The sequence below is a fragment of the Aulonocara sp. 'chitande type north' Nkhata Bay genome, linkage group LG12 (assembly GCF_057382095.1).
Source record: "Aulonocara sp. 'chitande type north' Nkhata Bay isolate Kocher_YH1m ecotype deep benthic linkage group LG12, A_spYH_male_GT1.1, whole genome shotgun sequence".
Taxonomy (NCBI): domain Eukaryota; kingdom Metazoa; phylum Chordata; class Actinopteri; order Cichliformes; family Cichlidae; genus Aulonocara; species Aulonocara sp. 'chitande type north' Nkhata Bay.
Window position 1 is genome coordinate 39749203 of NC_141355.1, and position 17746 is coordinate 39766948.

Sequence of the window (17746 nt, forward strand, 5' to 3'; positions counted from 1 at the left end):
TAATGATTTAACAAATCTTTTGAATCCTTTGTCCTCCACAATGCTAACTGGCTGGGAGTCCTCAATCACCATGCTGACCAGGTCTTCATCTATTTGAGATTGTTCTCCTGAGGAAAGACAATAAAGACAAAGCACAAATATAAATATCACACACGTAACTTATTACAGCTGTATAATATTGTTATATAATTTAGTAACATTACTGCATGCTGTATTATCATTGCATTTGATGGCTCACCTGGTCTTGCTCCACAATCGGTGTTCCTCTTATTCTCATGCAAAGCTCTGTAGTGCCTAAGCATGGATGAGGTGTTGTTGTTATATCCCAGCTCCCTGGCACATAGCAAACACTTCACCTTGTACAAAAGTCAAGACAGCTCAACATAAATTGTATTGCACCATCAGTATCATGAAAATGCATCTTCTGTAGAAATTCACATACCTTGTTGGGAGGAATAAGATCAAAATGTTCCCACACAGGGGAGGACATCCTCCTCTTCTTAGCTGGCTCCATTCTCTCCTGACTTTCTCTCCTCACTCTCATAAACCTCCAAACGGTCTCCAAACTCTCACTAACCGCAACTCTCCATCAAACACCCACATTTTGAATGAAGTCTGAGGGGTTTATATCGCTGTCATATCTCGTGGCAAAGTTCGAACCACTTCATGAACCAGTCACGTGGTACAGCCGGGCAGCGAGGCTTCGGACGTCATCATTTTCAGCTCCTCCCATAAATGAAGCAAGCCTCGATACGCGCATCGCGGAAACGCCCCCTCCATTACTCGACACAAGCTTCGAAGCCTCGATACAGAACGTCACATCACTAGTTGTAAGGCGAGAACCCCCGAGCACACCCGGTCCGGCTGGACGAAGTGCAGCGCCTCAGGTTCCAAGCCAGGCCGTAGATCTGTCAGTGTCTACACCTGTGGGCCAGGGGCTGCCCGAGGGCGGGCCAATGACGCTGCCCCGTTTTGATCTGCTCTCCATCCAGTCATCAGAGGGTTCTAAGCAGGATGCTAGGCTCAAAGTCCATCTGGCTCGTCTCCAGCTGGAAAAGGAGGGGCTTGAGAGATAGTTCCAGCTGAAAAGGGAGATAGAGCTTAGGCGTTTGGACGCGGAACTGGCTAGGGCTAGGGAGGTTGAGCTGAAGAAGGTGGAGGCGGAGACTAAGGTCTAGCTACGACAGCTGGAACTCCAGCAGGCCTCCACCCCTCCTGTGGCGGCTTTGCTGTCACAGACAGAGGTACAGTTTGATGTAGGAATGAATAGTCGTCTGGTCCCTGTATTTTGTGACACGGAGGTGGAGATTTATTTTGAATCATTTGAGCGGATAGCGACAGCCTTGCGTTGGCCGCGGGATGCGTTGGTCATCCTGCTGCAGTGCAAGCTGGTGGGCAAGGCACAAGAAGTTTGTTCCTCGTTGTCCGCTGAGTGCAGTTTGGATTACGACAAACTGAAAAGTGCAATCCTGTTGGCCTACGAACTAGTCCCCGAGGCTTATAGGCAGCGATTTCGGGGGTTGGAAAAAGCTGCAGGGTCAATCCTTCCTGGATTTTGCGAGGGAAAAGAGTGTCCTCTTTGGCCGAAGGTGTATGGCCTGTAAATCTGCAGACCTAGTTTCGGTACGGGAGTTAATTCTCCTTGAGGAATTTAAAAACTGCATCTCCGAGCGGATGGCAGTATATCTGAACGAACAGAAAGTCTCCACTTTGCAGCAGGCCGCGACACTGGCTGACGAGTTCGCACTCGTCCATAAAGCCAGTGTCGTTAAGCAAGAGCGACGCGACACACTAGCGAAGGCTAGCGGTGCTAGTGGTGAACAAGGCACGAGGGGGGAGGTGCCTCGATCTGCTTTCAAAAGAGTGAACTGTGGTTCACTAGGCAACAATTGGAGCATAATTGCTCAGTGGTGTCATTTGGTGAATGTCAGAGGTCACCTAATTATGAGATGCCACCTGTTGACAATCTTTCAGGTCCAGATGACCTGCAGTGTGACACACTGTGTACAACACAAACATTCAAACCTGCACCTCTGACTAACCAGCATACCTGTCGCCCTGACCTAGCGAAGAAGCGTCTGAAAAGTGAAAGGCCTTTTAGCTGTTCGCTGGGTTCTCCATATGTGAAGGCTCAAAACACACCTGGCTGTCGCTTTGGACACTATTTTGAGGGACTTGAGCCATCGACCCATCAAAAAGGTCAGATTTGGCAGGCTATGCCTAACCGTTATTATGGTGCATGGTAAGTGATATGTTTAAAAGTTGGGTAGGACATTCTGTGACAGACCACTGGTTTGTATTTATGGAGGGGCTGTTACGGCCCTAGCTGGGCCCCCTGATACTGCCCTTGTGTGGGCGTGGTGTTTTTCTCCGCCTCCTCCTCTCTTGCTCTTTTTTATACACATATATCCTGTCGCAGATTATTTGAATAACAAAGAAATTAAGACATAAGATTTGTATTATTTTATAATTGATTAAATTCAATATCTCAAACCAAGCACTGCATCTTTTTATGGGTTCTGCAAATATAAACAAAGCTTATATGCAGTGAATGTGTTTTTGCTATTACAACAATTATACAAACATATAAAGAACATTTAGCTTTTTTTCTCCCCCTCAAAATAGTCCTCATAAACACAAAAACCCTCCAGTTTACATAAGGTGACTGGGTAACGTGAACAAAAAATCCCAGCCTCGGATGTGGTCGCTCTTCTCGGTCAGGAAAAGCTTCACAGAAGACTTCCACATCCTCCAATCAACATTATGGAATCCCAATAAAATAAACTGTTCTGAGCTCCCGCTCGGAGGTCGGCATTTTCTTCTTCTGGAGTCACCTTGATGACTCTTCTAGCTTTCATGTGGGGACGTAACACTGTGTTTCAGTCATACACGACCGTGTGTGCGCTGAGCGTGGCTGCTCGTGTGTGTCTCGTGCAGTTAACATTCTCCTGCTGTCGTGGTTTTTGGGCTCTTGGTGGAAAATCATCTGCGTCTGTAAATCTTTCACATATCCAGAGGCGCACGCTAGTCTGTGGAGTCCTCAGAGGCGTCCCGTATGCTCGTAGAGTCCCTGAACGCCTCGCCGTGCTGCGTGGGCGCTCTTCTTCTCTATTTCTGGACACATGAGTCATCTTCACTCATGTTATACAACAGCAAGTTTGGGGCTTTGCTGCAGCGCGTACAGGAACCTGCTGGAGGTGCAGCTGTGAGCTAACGGCTGCGTTCGCTCTAATCTGAAGGTTTGTGTTGCAGCTTCAGCTCCTCCCCTGCGTCTGCCGCAGAGACGCTGGACGCCAGTCTGTTCAGTGATGGTGAGGAGTTTGATTCATTGTCTTCTCGTTGCTTCGCGGCGTGAGACCGTCGCCTTGAGCACAGACAAACACTGCAGAGCTGTCACTGTCAGCGCGCTGAGGTCTGAGGGAGCCTTCGATTTTCCAGAGATCTGATTGGTCAGCCGGCGGTGGTTTTGTACCTGCTGACCTCTGACCTCAGATCAGAGCAGGTTAGGTGTGCAGCATGACCCTGAACCTGTCACAGCAGATGGCCCCGCCCCTCCCTGAGCGTGCTCCAGTTTTTTGTTCCTACTCTCACCAAGTGCTCGCTCTCGGGAGCTCGTCTGATTGTCTCGTTGTATTACTGTGAAGCAGCAGCTTCCAGCTGTCACCCTCTGAGGGTCTGAGTCAGGGGGCGGGGCTCCTGACGCCTAATGTGACTTCAGGGACGTGTTGTGGTGTTCTGGGCTCCAGTTTAATCCTCGGGTTGTAAAAGTGCAGCCTGGTCCTTTAATACCACGACGGAGGCCTCGGCTCTTATCTGCGAGTGCAGCAGGGGGCCGAGGAGGCGACGGGGGGCTGTCGATGCTGTGAGGATGAGGCAGGGGGCGGAGCTGCAGGCCTTTAGGCTGCAGGAATTTTAAGTGTCGGCTGATATCCTGCAGCCGGGCGAGCTTCAGAACAACACGTTCAGAACGACCCCGACGCTTCACAGTGACCTGTTTTTATTCCACACAGCTGCAAATCAAACCTGTCACATGATCAAATAAAATATGGCTTCCTTAAAACAGCGAGAGAGAAGGACAGAAGGAACGAGTTAATGTTAAAGGAAAGGAAACTAGGACAGGAGGGATGGAAACAGGAAGCATGGAGAGGAAGGGAGATAAGCAAGGCAAGGGAAAAGAAAGGAAGGAGGTAGGAAATGGATAAAGGTGACAAAGAAGGAAATAAGAGAGTAGAGAGGGAAGGAAACAGTTAAAGAATCAAAGAAGGAGAGAGGGAACAGGGTGGAAAAAAGAGAATGGAAGGAAAGGTGGTAAGGAAAGAATGAGAGATATAACGAAGGAAACAGAAGTTTGGAAAGGAAATAGAAAACTTTAAGGAAGAGATTAAAAGGAAAGGAGGGAGGAAGGTAGCGAGAGAAGGAAGTGAGGAAAAAAGAGACACTAGCAAGGAAGCAAGGAAGGAAGGACAGAGCCTGCATAAAGACACATGAATAGATCTGACAGAAGAAGGGATGAAAGGAGGTGGTAGGGAATAAGTAAAGGATATGAAGCAAGGAAAGAAAGGGGACAAAAACAAAATGTTGGAGAAGGGAGAAAGGATGTAGGAAATAAAAAGGAAGCATGAATGGTAGAGATTTGGCAAAAAACAAGAAGATGAAATGAAGAAGGGAATAGGAAAGGGAGGGAGGAAGGAAGGATGAGTCTGGGTCTGTTCGGGGCAGAGTGTCAAATCTCCGCCTCAGAAACCTCACGAGGATCGGAGGCGAGACAGACGCTGGCGGGGCGCCGTAAAAACCAGCGTTTCCTGTTTGGTTTTATTAGTTTATCAGGGAAACGAATCCAAACTTTGACGTGAAGACGCAACAAAAACAGCTGATTTCATCTCTTCTTCTGCTGGAAATAAAGAAACGTTTAAACTTCCTGTCAGATCAAACACGCCACAGACACTGTGATGTCATCCGCATCGGCCAATGAGAGCAGCCGTTACATAAACGATGATAGGCTGGGTGTGGTCACGTCTCTGTGAGCGGAGATAAGACGCTGCCAACACACACACACACACACACACACAAGCCTGTTCAGCTATCTTAGTGAGGACCTTCATTGACAGCTTGCCATCCCCAGTGTGTGAATGACTGAATGTGTAAAGCGCTGTACAAATACAGGTTATTTACCATAATGCTTTCCCTAGCCCCTTACCCTAACCATTAAAAATGAATGCCCAACCATAAACCTGACCATGACTTAATTGTGACACTAAAACCACATTCTGAGCCTCAAAAAGGCTTCAAACTTGTGTCCTCACAAGTGACTGTTGGTTCTGGTTAGAGATGGCACGATACCACTTTTTTATGTCCGACACCGATATCATAAATTTGGATATCTGCCGCTGCCGATATGAATCCAATTTAGTGTGTTTTTTAATCAATAAAACTGTTTTTTTTTTAAATATCTTGCCACATTTTGTATAAGTTCAAACTCAAGTTAAAAAAAACACTAAAGCTATTCTGTTATACCTGCATGTAAAAAACACACTGCACCCAAAATATTTCATAGTTCAGCAAAACTGATCAATCTAATAAACTTAAACCTGCTCCATCCTCACTATTCTGGTGTTTTAAAGAGTACTTAGCAGAAATATTAAACAACCTGACTAATAGGGTTCCAACTCCCAGCAAAAAACTCCACCTCATGATGCTTAATTGACGTAATCAACCTTAATTTGATGCAGTGTGGAAAAATGCACAGAAATCAATTATTTTTCAAGAATAATTAAATAGATTCAACATCTTTCTTCTACAGAACTGCACAGATGGTACCTTCCCAAAGGAAAAAGTACTATAGCTTACTAGGGTATATTAGACTTAACAGTTACTATATACAGTAATGGACTTCTATACATCAGATTAAAACTTTGGGTGTAAGATTCAGATAAATATTAAATAATTAAAAGCTCGACATTTTAAATGAGAATAAGAAAGAAAAGTATGTCTTTGTGCCCCCTTTTCCCTGTTCATGCCCTATCGGCCCCCCTGGCTAAACTTTGCTAGATCCGCCCCTGCACAGTTACCAGCGTCAGCTACGTAGAAAAAGATCCTGGAGTAGAAAGTAATATTAAATACATTCTAACAACAGCTGATCAAGCTTAAACGTGCTGCTGTTGTTCAGCCGCTGGTTTCCTCTTTCTGGTGCAAAGTGGGCCAAAAACAAAGAAGAGAGACGATCAGCTGATCATTGATCAGTTTCATGATTGAAGTAGCAGCAAGAAGAGGCAGTCGCTCCATATATCGGTTGTTAAGCTTTACGTGGGAATGCTTTACAAACATTCAGAGACGAACTTACACACTTGCTTTACTTCTCTCGGGGAAAACTTCCTCGGAGATGAAATGCTGGTTTGAGGCTACAAACACACACAGCCGCTCTATCACGTGAGCACACTGCTCCCACGTGCTACGGTTATGAGCCGAGTTACGCCGTGTCGCAAGTTTTGTGAGGTGTTTTTTTAGAGAGACCAGTCTGTGTATCAGGCTGTTTAACATGGGAGTCTATGGGACTGACTCGCTGCTGCCCCTGCTGCACGTCAGAGGAACTGCAGGTTTTGGTGCTTCAGTGTTGGTTTCATTCTTTAGCCCTGAAGTTGCTGCTCAGTCTCTGAATCCTCTTTAAACACGTCTTCTTCTCTGTTAGATGAGTTGGTGTATCTGCTGACGTGTAGAGTCCGACTTCTTTCACTGAGAGCTCAGTGGATGTTTGAGGACCGTGAAGCTGTGACTCGGCACTTTTCAGTGTCTGACCCACTTCCTGCATCACGACTCGACACGAGGAGGGTCATCGGTGTGGCTCTGAAACTGCAGCTTTCGATTGGATTGTTTTGTGCACCAAATGCATGGGACTCTTCATGTGGTTCTTTTACACATTTATTTGTGTCATTGCCTTAAAAGTTCAGACAGGAAGTACTTCCTTTGAGTTGTTTGTAGTTGGTGGATGTGTTTGTTGTTTATTTCTGACTGCACAGCTCAAAATAAGCCTGCCAGTGGTCTTCTGTCTGAAACAAGCTGTTTTAGCTCCTCCCCCTTTAAGCCACATTTCTGCTGATTGGCCACCACTCTCAAACAGATTTGAGCAGCAGGTGAGTGCATCACGTGCCTTCATAAGAATATGCTTTTCTTTAAGACCAACAACAGAAATGCAGGATTCTGATGGAGGAAGCCGGAGAACCAACGCAGAGTCCACAGTGTTGGATTCATACCTGTGTTCATGTTAAACACACGCATGTCAAACTGCAGCCTTCAGTGTCCACATATTTGTGGTCCTGGCTGTATGAACAGTCACTAACAGGTCATTGATAATTAGCATCACTGAGACGATCCTCTGCAGCTCTGGGCTTAAAAATGGCTCCAGTGACATAAAGAGATGCTGTAGAAACATTTATTCCATTAAATATTACAGACGCGCTTCTGTGCACTCGTTTCTTCTTTCTCGCGCTCTGCAGACGTTTAAGGACGAGCGATTTGTCTGGAAACGAGAAACAAAGTCACCGGCTCGCTGACCTCAGCGGTCGTCTCTTCTTCTCTGACTCTTTGTGTTTGGATGTAAATTATTGGGCTGATTTCTCTGAGAGGGTCGTTAGTGCCGGTCACCGGCTTATTACAAACAAACTGGGCCCCGGAGAACAAGCGGTCCTGCGATGCACATTTAAACCTGCCATTTGTGCCGACAGCATCTTTTGTTGCTGCTCGGTGCTGCATTCACCTAAAAGTCCTCAGTAAGACAAGCAGAAGTTTTCCTACAGTCTGAATTCTTCTGTTGCCTCGTTGCTTCGAGGCGTCTCACAGCTCCGACGCCGCCACATTTAGCACCAGCTCACAGTCCTGCGGCGGCCCGCTCAGGTCGCTGATGTTGATGAGAGGACAGCTAACGTTCGTATCTGTGGATTAATGCGATTGTTTCGGTGTCAGTAACGAGTGTGACATCCTGCTGTGCCAGTCTCTGGTGCGAGCTGAGGAGCGTGTGCTCCCCTTCCTCTCGTCGTGTTTTCCATCCAGATGAAGGGAAGTAAAGACAAACAGATGCAGGAGGCGGTTTTCTTGGACTCTCTGCAGGAACTTAGTTTAAGCTCTCAGGCAGAGCGGCCGGGTGGGGTTTACCTGAGGCCGTGACCCCTGCTGTGTCACGGTGGTCTGATGGTGGGCGGTCCGCGTTGGTGCAGCATCTCTTTGTTTCTCTCTCCCACATTTGTGCCAGACGATTGGACGGCCATGTGCGGTAACCTAGCAACCCCTAGATATCTCCCAGCATTCCTCTGAGTTATCTCCTGTGTGTCCCGGCAGACCTGCAGAGCAAAAGAAACTCCCCCTCAGCCCGCAGGAGGCTGCGTTCGCTGTCTGCACCCACGGTAGGACAGCAGGCCGTCTTCGAGGATTTCATTTCAAAGTTCATCACCTGCCCGCATCATCGCTTAGCAACGACACAACGTGAGTCTGAAAATAGATGCAGAGCCTCAGCATGAAGCTCCGCCTCTGCTCAGAGGTCCATTCAGATATTCGGAGGACTTTCCCCCGATGATGGGTCACACATGAACTGGCTGCATTTCTATTTTTAGCCCCTCACCTGCCGCCAGGCCTGCGCTCACCTGTCTGCTGCAAACACGTGAATCTGAAGGAGGCTGTCCGTCCTCAGAGCTCTCAGGCTCATTTGTGTCGTTCTCTCTTGTTTCTGCTGCTTCTTCTGAAATCACATCTTTGGTTTTGTTCCAGGAGACGCTGAGCTGATGGATTCGTGGTCCTGAGAAGGAAATCGGCAGAAATCGAACATGTAAGTTGATGTTTTTTAATAAAGATCTTTAAATTGTTGCTGGTCTGACGTGTCTGGCAGTTTATTACAGAGGTGATCCATCACAGTGATCAGCACGCACTGACTGAGCTGATACCTGACTCCTTCACCTTATTGATCACAGTATTGATCACCAGGAGTCCTAGACTGTAATTAAACTCTCTCCAGAGACACTGATCTCTTTCTTGCCTTGAATTTGCTTTTTAATAAATGAAGGTCAGAGAGTGAACAACAAGCAACAGCTTGGTTATCAAACTGCATCCAGCTTTGAATGGGAGCATCACACAGACTCAGATACCCTCTAAACACCAACATCCAATGAAAATCCTAGAATTTATGTCAAAGGAACCAGAGCTCCGCCTTCCTGGACGCTCTGTTAGCAGCCATATTATTGGTCACATGATGTCATTAAAAAGCTCCAAAAGGCTCCAACAGCACGAACACAGTCCACAGGTCCAGTTCAGGTGAAGCTAGCAGACAGCTAGCAGCTACAGCCACCTGTCAGCCAAAGAGGCCACGCCCCTAACTTTAAGCCTCAGTACGATTCAAACAGGTGAGTCAAACAGGTGTCACGAAGGAGGAAACTGTCCACAGAGACAAACAGTTTGTGTATCCAGCTGTAAACATGTTTGTTTCTGCTGTAAAGTTTTAACATGAGTATGGGACTGACTCACTGCCGCCCCTGCTGGATGCTGGAGGAACTGCAGGATTTGATGCTCCAGCGTTAGCTTCATTCAGGCCCAGAGGTCCCTGCCTGGTTTCACTCTGCTTATTCATCATCATCAGTGATACTGGACACCAGCAGAGATCAATACTGGGAGGGAGGATGGGTCAGAGATCGCCCTGTCTGAACAAAATCTGTGAATCCCATCATAGAGACACACGATACGTCTTTATTGATTCAGCTCAAAGTCTCGTTCACATCACAAACCTCCTTTCAACAGAGACCCAAGAGTGCAGCAGCACTGTAACAGGTATACAAATGATACATGTTGTAACGTGGAGACACAAATGTAGAGACAACAGCTGGATGGTCACACAGACCGTGACGTGGGCTTAAAACGGGCTTCAAATCCTCCATCGTCAACACTGCTGTGGATTATCCCAGGAACCAGGGCAGCGTCTGGAACAGCTCTTTGTACCTGATTCTGTTCTGACTTTAAACCCAACTTCAGCTGAGTTTAATGGGACAGAACAACAGCAGAGGATTTTCAACTCTGAAGGACAGAAGGGTAGAGGACGTGAAAACTTCCAGAAACTTCTTCAGAAATGATTTAGAAATGTGAAAGTCTGAATCATGTCTGACGTAACTGGTGACAAACTGAGTAAATGTTGACAAAAATGTCATTTTATAGTTTTGAAACTGCTGATAAAGATTAAGAATACTTATTTAAAACTAACTTTTTGTTATTATTCAATCCGAGAACTTCACGTGTTAATTTACAGATTTATAAACGTATAAAAGTCTCACTGTTTAGTTTCCTGCTGCATCTGATTATATTGGTGAGAACCAGTAAAAAATAAAGTGTTAATATTATGATCATGAGTTTGTCCCAGCGACACCTCTGTTTGTGTTTCAGGTGCTGAAGAGACCCGAAGACGAACAGACATGATCCCTTTATCTCCCTGAGGTAACCACACACACACACACACACACACACACACACACACACACACACACACACACACACACTCTGCTGGCTGACCGCTTGTTACCCAGGTTTCCTTGCTCATGTGTTTGTGTGTGTGTGACAAAGCTGTGGACTCTGGAATAATCCCTTTGTGTCCGTCGGCCACGTCAGACAATGCCGGACTGGAAACCCTGCAGCTGCTGCAGAGCGCTGAGTGTCAGTAATCTGACAGCACGCCGTCATTTAGAGCTCATTTCATTTGTGATCTCAGTGCAGAGGCCCTGGGCGTGGTCAGCCTGGCAGCTGTAGCACAGCGGTCTCCTGCACATGCTCTGTGAAGGCTGCTGTTAAACAGATAACGGCTGGTGAGCAGTGAGTCTGAATGGCTTTCAGAGCCATGTTTGTTTCTTTAGCGTCTTTTTCTGCATTTCCCTGATTTATAAGGCTTAATCATTAGATAATGAGCCCCTCTGCAGGTTTTCTGGAAATTGGGAGGTGTCTTGTTTTAGCCGGAGGATGAGGGATGCACCAAGGCCCAGGACAGGATAGAGAAGGATCCACAGGGTCACAAATAAGAAACGAGGTGTGAATCTCGTGCCCTCGTATGGTTTTTGTCTCACAGCCCTGACACGTGGAGGCGTTCCCCACGCCGGGGGTTATTGACCCTGTGCACGAGAAAATGCTAACTTCCTGGTTTGAGACCGGATGTGGGGTTGTACATTTCCGGTAGCTTTACTTTGCGGTCAATCGCTACTGCGAAGATATATCCTCCACAATCATGTCCAAAACTTGAAAATGGAAAGATGGTGTTAAGTTACAAAGAGCAGAAGGTGGGAACACTCACCGCTGCTGTGTCATAAAAAATCTAATGATCAGTTTAAAGAGTTTAGATCGATCAGCTGTTTACATCACTCAACACAAGCTGAACTGCATCACTGCAGCAGAAGACACATCGTCCACATTCAGAAGCACATCTCTGTATAGTGACTGGTCTCATGATCTAAACAGGCAAATGTTCAGCATTCAAACTACAGGTGAAGAACAGTCAAACCAGATGTTTCCCCGTTATGTTGATATCAGCTAGTCCAGTACACACCTACACAGCATGTTAACAAACCCTGAAAACAGCCACACAAAACGAATGATTGTAACGGTTTCTATACATTAGTATGTAGGAAGGGTATGTTGTGACTTACCTTCAAAATTACAGCGGTCCCTCGCTATAACGCGCTTCACCTTTCACCTCGCTGTTTCAGATTTTTTAGTGCAAGTTTGCTGCTTATTTTTACAGCACATTGTGTCCTGCGTCCTGATCGCTGCAGACGATCTCCTCCGTGACGCCTCTCCTGTACAGTCCAGAATCGCTGCATCGATTGTTAACAGTGTGACTCTGCAGTGCAGTGCTGTATGTCCACGATGTCCCCCAAACGTTTTGCATCGTCAAAAATAAAATCGGCTCCTTGATTTCACCTCTCGCTGGTTATTTTTAGAACATAACACCCGCGATAAACGAGGGACAGCTGAGAAATATAACATTTGAATCCATTTTCTCTTTTGCTCTGAGGCGCGGGGAAAATATCAACAAGTCGATGAACATCATTTACAGATATGTTGGGTAAATGCCCGAGACATCTATAGAAATGTAAATCGCCGCTTGATTCATTCATTTGGTTAAATTGTTTTGGACCGTAAACCAGGCGCGAATACGACACCGGAAACACAGCTCCCCACAGGAGTTTCCACACCGGAAGTAGCACATGCTAACGTGCACATAGTCAATCTACTGTTCGTGTCAGCGCGAGGCTCTGCTCAGTGTGGGCCTTTCTATCACAGACAGAAACACTGATGCACAGCAGCACACAGTAAAAGAACACAAAAGGAGATTGTTGTCAGACTCATGTTTCATGTGTGGACCAGAGCAGCTGATACACGTGTTGATGTGAGAAAGGTTGGTGGAAAGTTTCCCATGATGCCTCACTCTTTCTGGCCTCTCCTGCTTTGTCATGCTGAAACGTCTGACTTGTTATTCTTTATTTAACATCATGTTTTGTGTGTCTCCTTCAGGAACTGACCAATCAGTAGTCAGGATGATGCCCAAGGTAAACCACACCTTTCTTTTGCTGATAGTTGTCGGGGGGGAGGGGGGGCGTGTTGTTGAGATGCTGCAGCGTGACGATGTTTCTGCTGAATGATCGCGCTGCTCAACAATAAAAACCAACAAGCGTTCTCCTGGTGGTTCAGTAACGATGTTCCTCCACATGAGAAGCGTGTCAGCTCAAAGATGAGTCGATGTTTGGTGTTGAAGTCCAGAGGTGCACGAGGAGGCGATGCTGAAGGGAGGATTTACATCTGGGCTGGTTTTTAATTTAACAAATAAAGTCACAGAACAATTCCAGCTTGGAAATAATAAAGCTGACAGAAGAAGCAGAACAGTGAGGACGTTTCTCCTGCTCCTTTAGGAAGGAAAGGTTCAAGTTAGGCTCTGGGTAAGAGGCAGTAATAGTCCTTACAAAGACACAAGAACAAGCGCGTGTGTGTGTGTGTGTGTGTGTGTGTGTGTGTGTGTGTGTGTGTGTGTGTGTGTGTGTGTGTGTGTGTGTGTGTTAGCAGCAGCTGGCGCAGACGTCTCCGGGGAGTGTGTTGTCGCTCAGAGGCACCGGCGTCCCAGGATCCCCTGCTGCTGCCATCGTGGTGAGATAAACACACCGTGATCGCGCTCTCGTACCCTTCAGATTAATCTGGAGGTAATAATCTGTAATCCCCCCCCCCTCTCCCCAGGCCAGAGTGGAGGACGGGGTTATCGGCTATAAGGACTTGGCAGCCTTACCGAGAGACAAAGCCATCCTGGACATCGAGAGACCCGATCTGATGATCTACCAGCCGCACTACAGCTACAGTCCTCTGGAGGTGACGTCTCCCTCCGGTCATAGTTTAGAGATTCCTGCTGACAGCTACACTGGTGCTCTCTGGACGTCCTGCCTGATGGGGGCGCTGTTTAGATGAGGCACCGTGTGGAGCTCTGGCCTGGAAACATGTTCTCTAATATTATCCTGTTTCAGCTGAAGAGGTGGAGCCGATAGCTCCAGTTTGTCATTATTAGCGTGTTCTAACGTCACTGCAACCAACCGCCACAGTCAGCTGCGTCTTCTGCACGCGTGCTGGAGTTATTGTTTCAAAGCAGGCGTTTAAATACAGTCAGATCTTAATATCATCCTGTAAAACTGAAGCACATCACTGATGCTGGATTTGTAAAACAAAACAAGACAAAATTATTTGTTGTTGTTTTTTGTCTTAATGATTATTTTAGCTGTTTAGCTTCATTCACTCCTTTTTAGTGAGGACTGTCTCGTGGGCGCCCCCTAGGTGAACTGCAGCCGGTGGGTCTGACGGGAGGAGACTCTGGAGCGGGCGGTGGTCGTATCATTGTTTAGTCATCGTGACTGTTTCTTCTTCACAGCTACAGATACTAAAGCTCAGATGTCCTTAGTGCATCTTTTGGTTGGTGGTTTGACTTTTCACAAGCAGCACGGCTCCGACATGCAGCTCAGAGACGACTGAGACGGATTAGAAGTCTTAATTCTGAATGAGCAGGCGTTTGTAGAAGCTATTATTTAACTTTGAGTTATTTAAATGGTGCAAATTTACTAAAAACTAAGTAAAGTGCAGATCCTGCTGGTTTCACTGTCCTTATAATGCAGCGTGTGATCAGATGTTTATGTGTAGCTAAATGCTACAGAAGCATTTAGCATCTACAGGGTCGGGCAGCTTGTAAAGTCCTGTTGTTCCATAGTTTCTTCTCGGTGCTTCCAGGACCTTTGTAGCTCAGCGCAGAGCCGGAGTCGTGGAAACCAGACGGCGTGGCAGCAGGTCGCTGCTCTGACAGTCGGCTGGTTAGCTCTGCGTCTGGCTGCAAACACGGACATCAATCTGCTGCTTAGAGAGCTGACAGCTCATGAAAACAGCTGAGCCCAGTGTGTGTGTGTGTGTGTGTCTGTATTTTGTGGTGCAGATTGGGTCAGACAAAGAGAGATTGTGTGTCAGAATGCTTTTTGTGTTTTGTGTGCTGCACCTTCTTTCATCTGTTTTGTGGGGTTTTCGGTTGTTTTCCTGTTTTTGACTGTCCAGCACAGCGATCAGTGATTTCAGTCACAGTCTTGTGGTTACTGCAGACTGATGACTGAAACAAACAAAAGGCACTTTTTAAGCTCATGACACACGTTTGCTGCAGCTGTTGTCACAGCATTCAGACTGCACAGGTCTCCCCTGAAAAAGCTCCCGTTTGTTTTTAACAGCAGAGCCAGCCGAAGGAGGAGACTTCAACAAAGAGCTAAATGCTAAATGTTGATCATCTGCATATAAATGCACATTTACCTAAATGCGCCCCCTGCTGGGAGCCTTGTGGCCACTGTTTAAGTGCAAAGACTGAATTCTTTTAAGGAATCTGATTTCGGAGCTTCAGGTCTTCGTCTGCACTGCTGTCATCATCCAGCTTTTTCTTTACTCTAAACAAATGCTTCTCTGATTTATGCTTCACATCACGTTACCGTGAAGCATTTCTGTGTCTGGATTTAATCGTTGGGTGTAAAGAACACTGCCACCTTCAGGTCAAAGTGTAAATTGCAATGTAATCCTCTAGAATTGACATTTGGTGCAATCGTTTAAAAAAAAGAAACGACTTCAGTGTCAGAAGCAGAGTTTGTGTTTGTGGAGCTTCGTCTTCATTCTCTGAATTTATTTTTAGCTTCGAGCGTTTCATCTATTTTTGCTTTTTTCTCCCCAGAGGTCCTTGTCTCCTCGCTCCATCTCTCCTCCTCCCTCCCCAGAGGTAAGACCCCCCCCCCCCCCATTCTTTCTTTACATATCATCATATAGTTTATATTAGTTTCTTCCTGTTTACACTCAGAGACCTCTGCAACAAAACAAGCACTAGTGATGAGGTCAAAGGTCAGATCAGAGCCCTACAATGAAAGTGAGATATGGAAATGCAGACAATATAGGGTCTCATGACAGAAGCAGATCTCAGATGCTTTGTGGGCGTGTGACTGTGATGGGTTGTTATTAGCACAACATCGTCCTGTTGTTGTCTCAGACCAGCTTCTGTGAAAGTGATCCTGACGCTGAAGCATCTCAACATTAATGTGGTTCTGTTGGCATGTTTAACGAGGTTGTAGTCAGGAACATAGTGGAACCTCAGAAATGATGATGTCAGCGAGGAGGTCGTATACATCCCAGTGGTCACTGAGAAGGTTTGATGCTTCTTTTACAGGTTTCAGCTTCTAAACAACCTTTCGAACAGTTTAGGGATGATGTGTGTGAAGTTCTTTGTTTGAGGCTTACGAGGCTGCAGTAATCGGTTCGGACGGCATCCTTCCAGGCATACTCAGATTACTTAGAGTCATATTTTGGGTAGCTCTTCTTCACACTGACTCTGTTGGTCATTTAGAGCATTGACGAGGGGCGTCCTAAGAGTCACTGCGTTTCTTTTAAGGCTGTAAAGTGTTAGTTCAAGGAATCCTCGAGGAGGTTGAAGTCATGTGAAGTAGTTTCTCATAAGTTATCTTTAAACGAGGCTCTAGTTATCAATCAGGAGATCCTAAAGGTCTCTTAGGTGCTTCTACTAACACTAAAAGAGGTTCTTTGGTTAATGAGGGACGACCGTGTCTTCAAGGTTTACTCTGTAAAGGTTCAAGAGGCCTCCAATTCTGATTGAGGACCATTAAGTAGTGGTAGTAATGGAGGAGGTCTTGCTTTGATGGTCGTATCGATGCAGTTGGCATCATGTCTTAGAAAGTCCTCATGGGGATGCCCTGCATGTTCATTAGAAGGTTCTGAGGAGGATCACCGGCTCTGCCTTCACATTTCCCCACCGACACGCTTTTAAAATACCGTCCTCTGTGTTTCCAGAATCTGTCCAAGGAGACAAGGGAGTGGCTCGAGAGCCGATCACCTGGAGGGTCCTCGCCTGGTTCCACCATCCCGAGCACCAGAACCCACAGCACACACACCCCGTCAACGCCAAACACACCAACCACACCCAACGCACACTCGTCTGGTACTGTGAAGAGCACCGTGCAGCATTTCCACAGGCCAGGTAAACACGAGCTTCCACAAGCCGGACTCACCCCACTGACTGTGGGGAACAGTACTGAAGGGTGCAGATGTAGCTCCATCAGCTAGGTTTTCACCCAGTTAGCAACAGCATCTCCATCAGGTGACTTATTTCTTCAAACACGTGTGTTTACCCTGTGGGAGGGGCTACAACGAGAAATTCAGAGATTCCCAGATGAGCTTCAGTGATTCGTCAGCACAGCATCCACGTCTGAGACATGTTAGCCGCTAATGTCAGGACCAGAAAAGACAACTATTGGGATTATTAGTTGATTTGTGAGCAGTGAAACTGAATTAGAGTTTGTGCACACAGACCGCCTCCAGATGCTGATGACGTTTGGTCCACATCTGGAGTTCTCTATGTCCCACTGTGCTGACTAAGAGAGTCCAGTTTGCACCGTACATGCACCACCAGTCAGGTGTGCTGTGATACTTGGACCACACGTCATTAACCAACGAAAAGATCTGCACATGAAACTCAGTCAGACCCAAGAAGTGCAACAAGTCCCAGATGTGCCGTCCTCTGGAGCTCATGTTCACCCTGTGAACCAGTAATTATTGTTTAGCAAGCAAAGAAGAGCACAGGTGTCACACATGTGATTTTATTGTTTTCAGAAAATGGTACCAACATCTACAAGAAGCCTCCCATCTACAAACAGGGTGAGTCACTGAGCTTCAAATCGATTTCAGAATAAAAGCTGCAATAAATGTATCGCTGAACATAATGAAAACAGAGTGAATGTGGGTCAGCTGCTGTCCTGTGAACAGCACGCCGCCTTTCACTGTGTTTAATCTGCTTTAACATGCACTGTGCGTGTGTGTGTGTGTGTGTGTGTGTGTGTGTGTGTGTGTGTGTGTGTGTGTGCGTGCACAGATGTGTCGTCCTCTTCGGTCCCTCAGGGGAAACACATCGAGGATTTGATCATCGAGTCTTCAAAGTTTCCTGCAGCTCAGCCTCCAGACCCGAACCAGCCCTCCAAGATCGAGACCGACTACTGGCCCTGCCCCCCCTCGCTGGCCGTGATTGGTATGACCCAAACACACACACACACTCGTGCTTTCATATCTTAGTGAGGACATCTAAGTGACACGATGCTAGCCGCTCACTCTGGCCTAACTGTAACTCTGACACTTACACTTTGAGCCTCAAACATGCTTCAGACTCGTCAGCATTTAG

General features: G+C 46.6%; 1 protein-coding gene across 8 annotated transcripts in view; it reads left to right on the forward strand.

Annotated features, from left to right (window-relative positions):
• Positions 1-17746, forward strand: part of LOC147318122 (dematin-like) — a 32430-nt gene that overhangs the window by 4658 nt on the left and 10026 nt on the right. For 4 of the 8 annotated variants that reach the window (XM_086257808.1, XM_086257803.1, XM_086257810.1 and 1 more), the window contains exons 2-10: positions 8755-8812; positions 10411-10461; positions 12526-12560; positions 13069-13152; positions 13240-13368; positions 15242-15286; positions 16366-16552; positions 17185-17229; positions 17444-17596. In XM_086257808.1, the coding sequence (XP_086113934.1) occupies positions 12549-12560; positions 13069-13152; positions 13240-13368; positions 15242-15286; positions 16366-16552; positions 17185-17229; positions 17444-17596 (655 nt within the window). In that variant the 5' untranslated portion in view covers positions 8755-8812; positions 10411-10461; positions 12526-12548. Of the gene's footprint in view, positions 1-1865; positions 3240-7505; positions 8473-8754; positions 8813-10410; positions 10462-12525; positions 12561-13068; positions 13153-13239; positions 13369-15241; positions 15287-16365; positions 16553-17184; positions 17230-17443; positions 17597-17746 lie in introns of those variants that run through there. The other 4 variants (XM_086257809.1, XM_086257811.1, XM_086257807.1 and 1 more) reach the window with 3 other exon arrangements.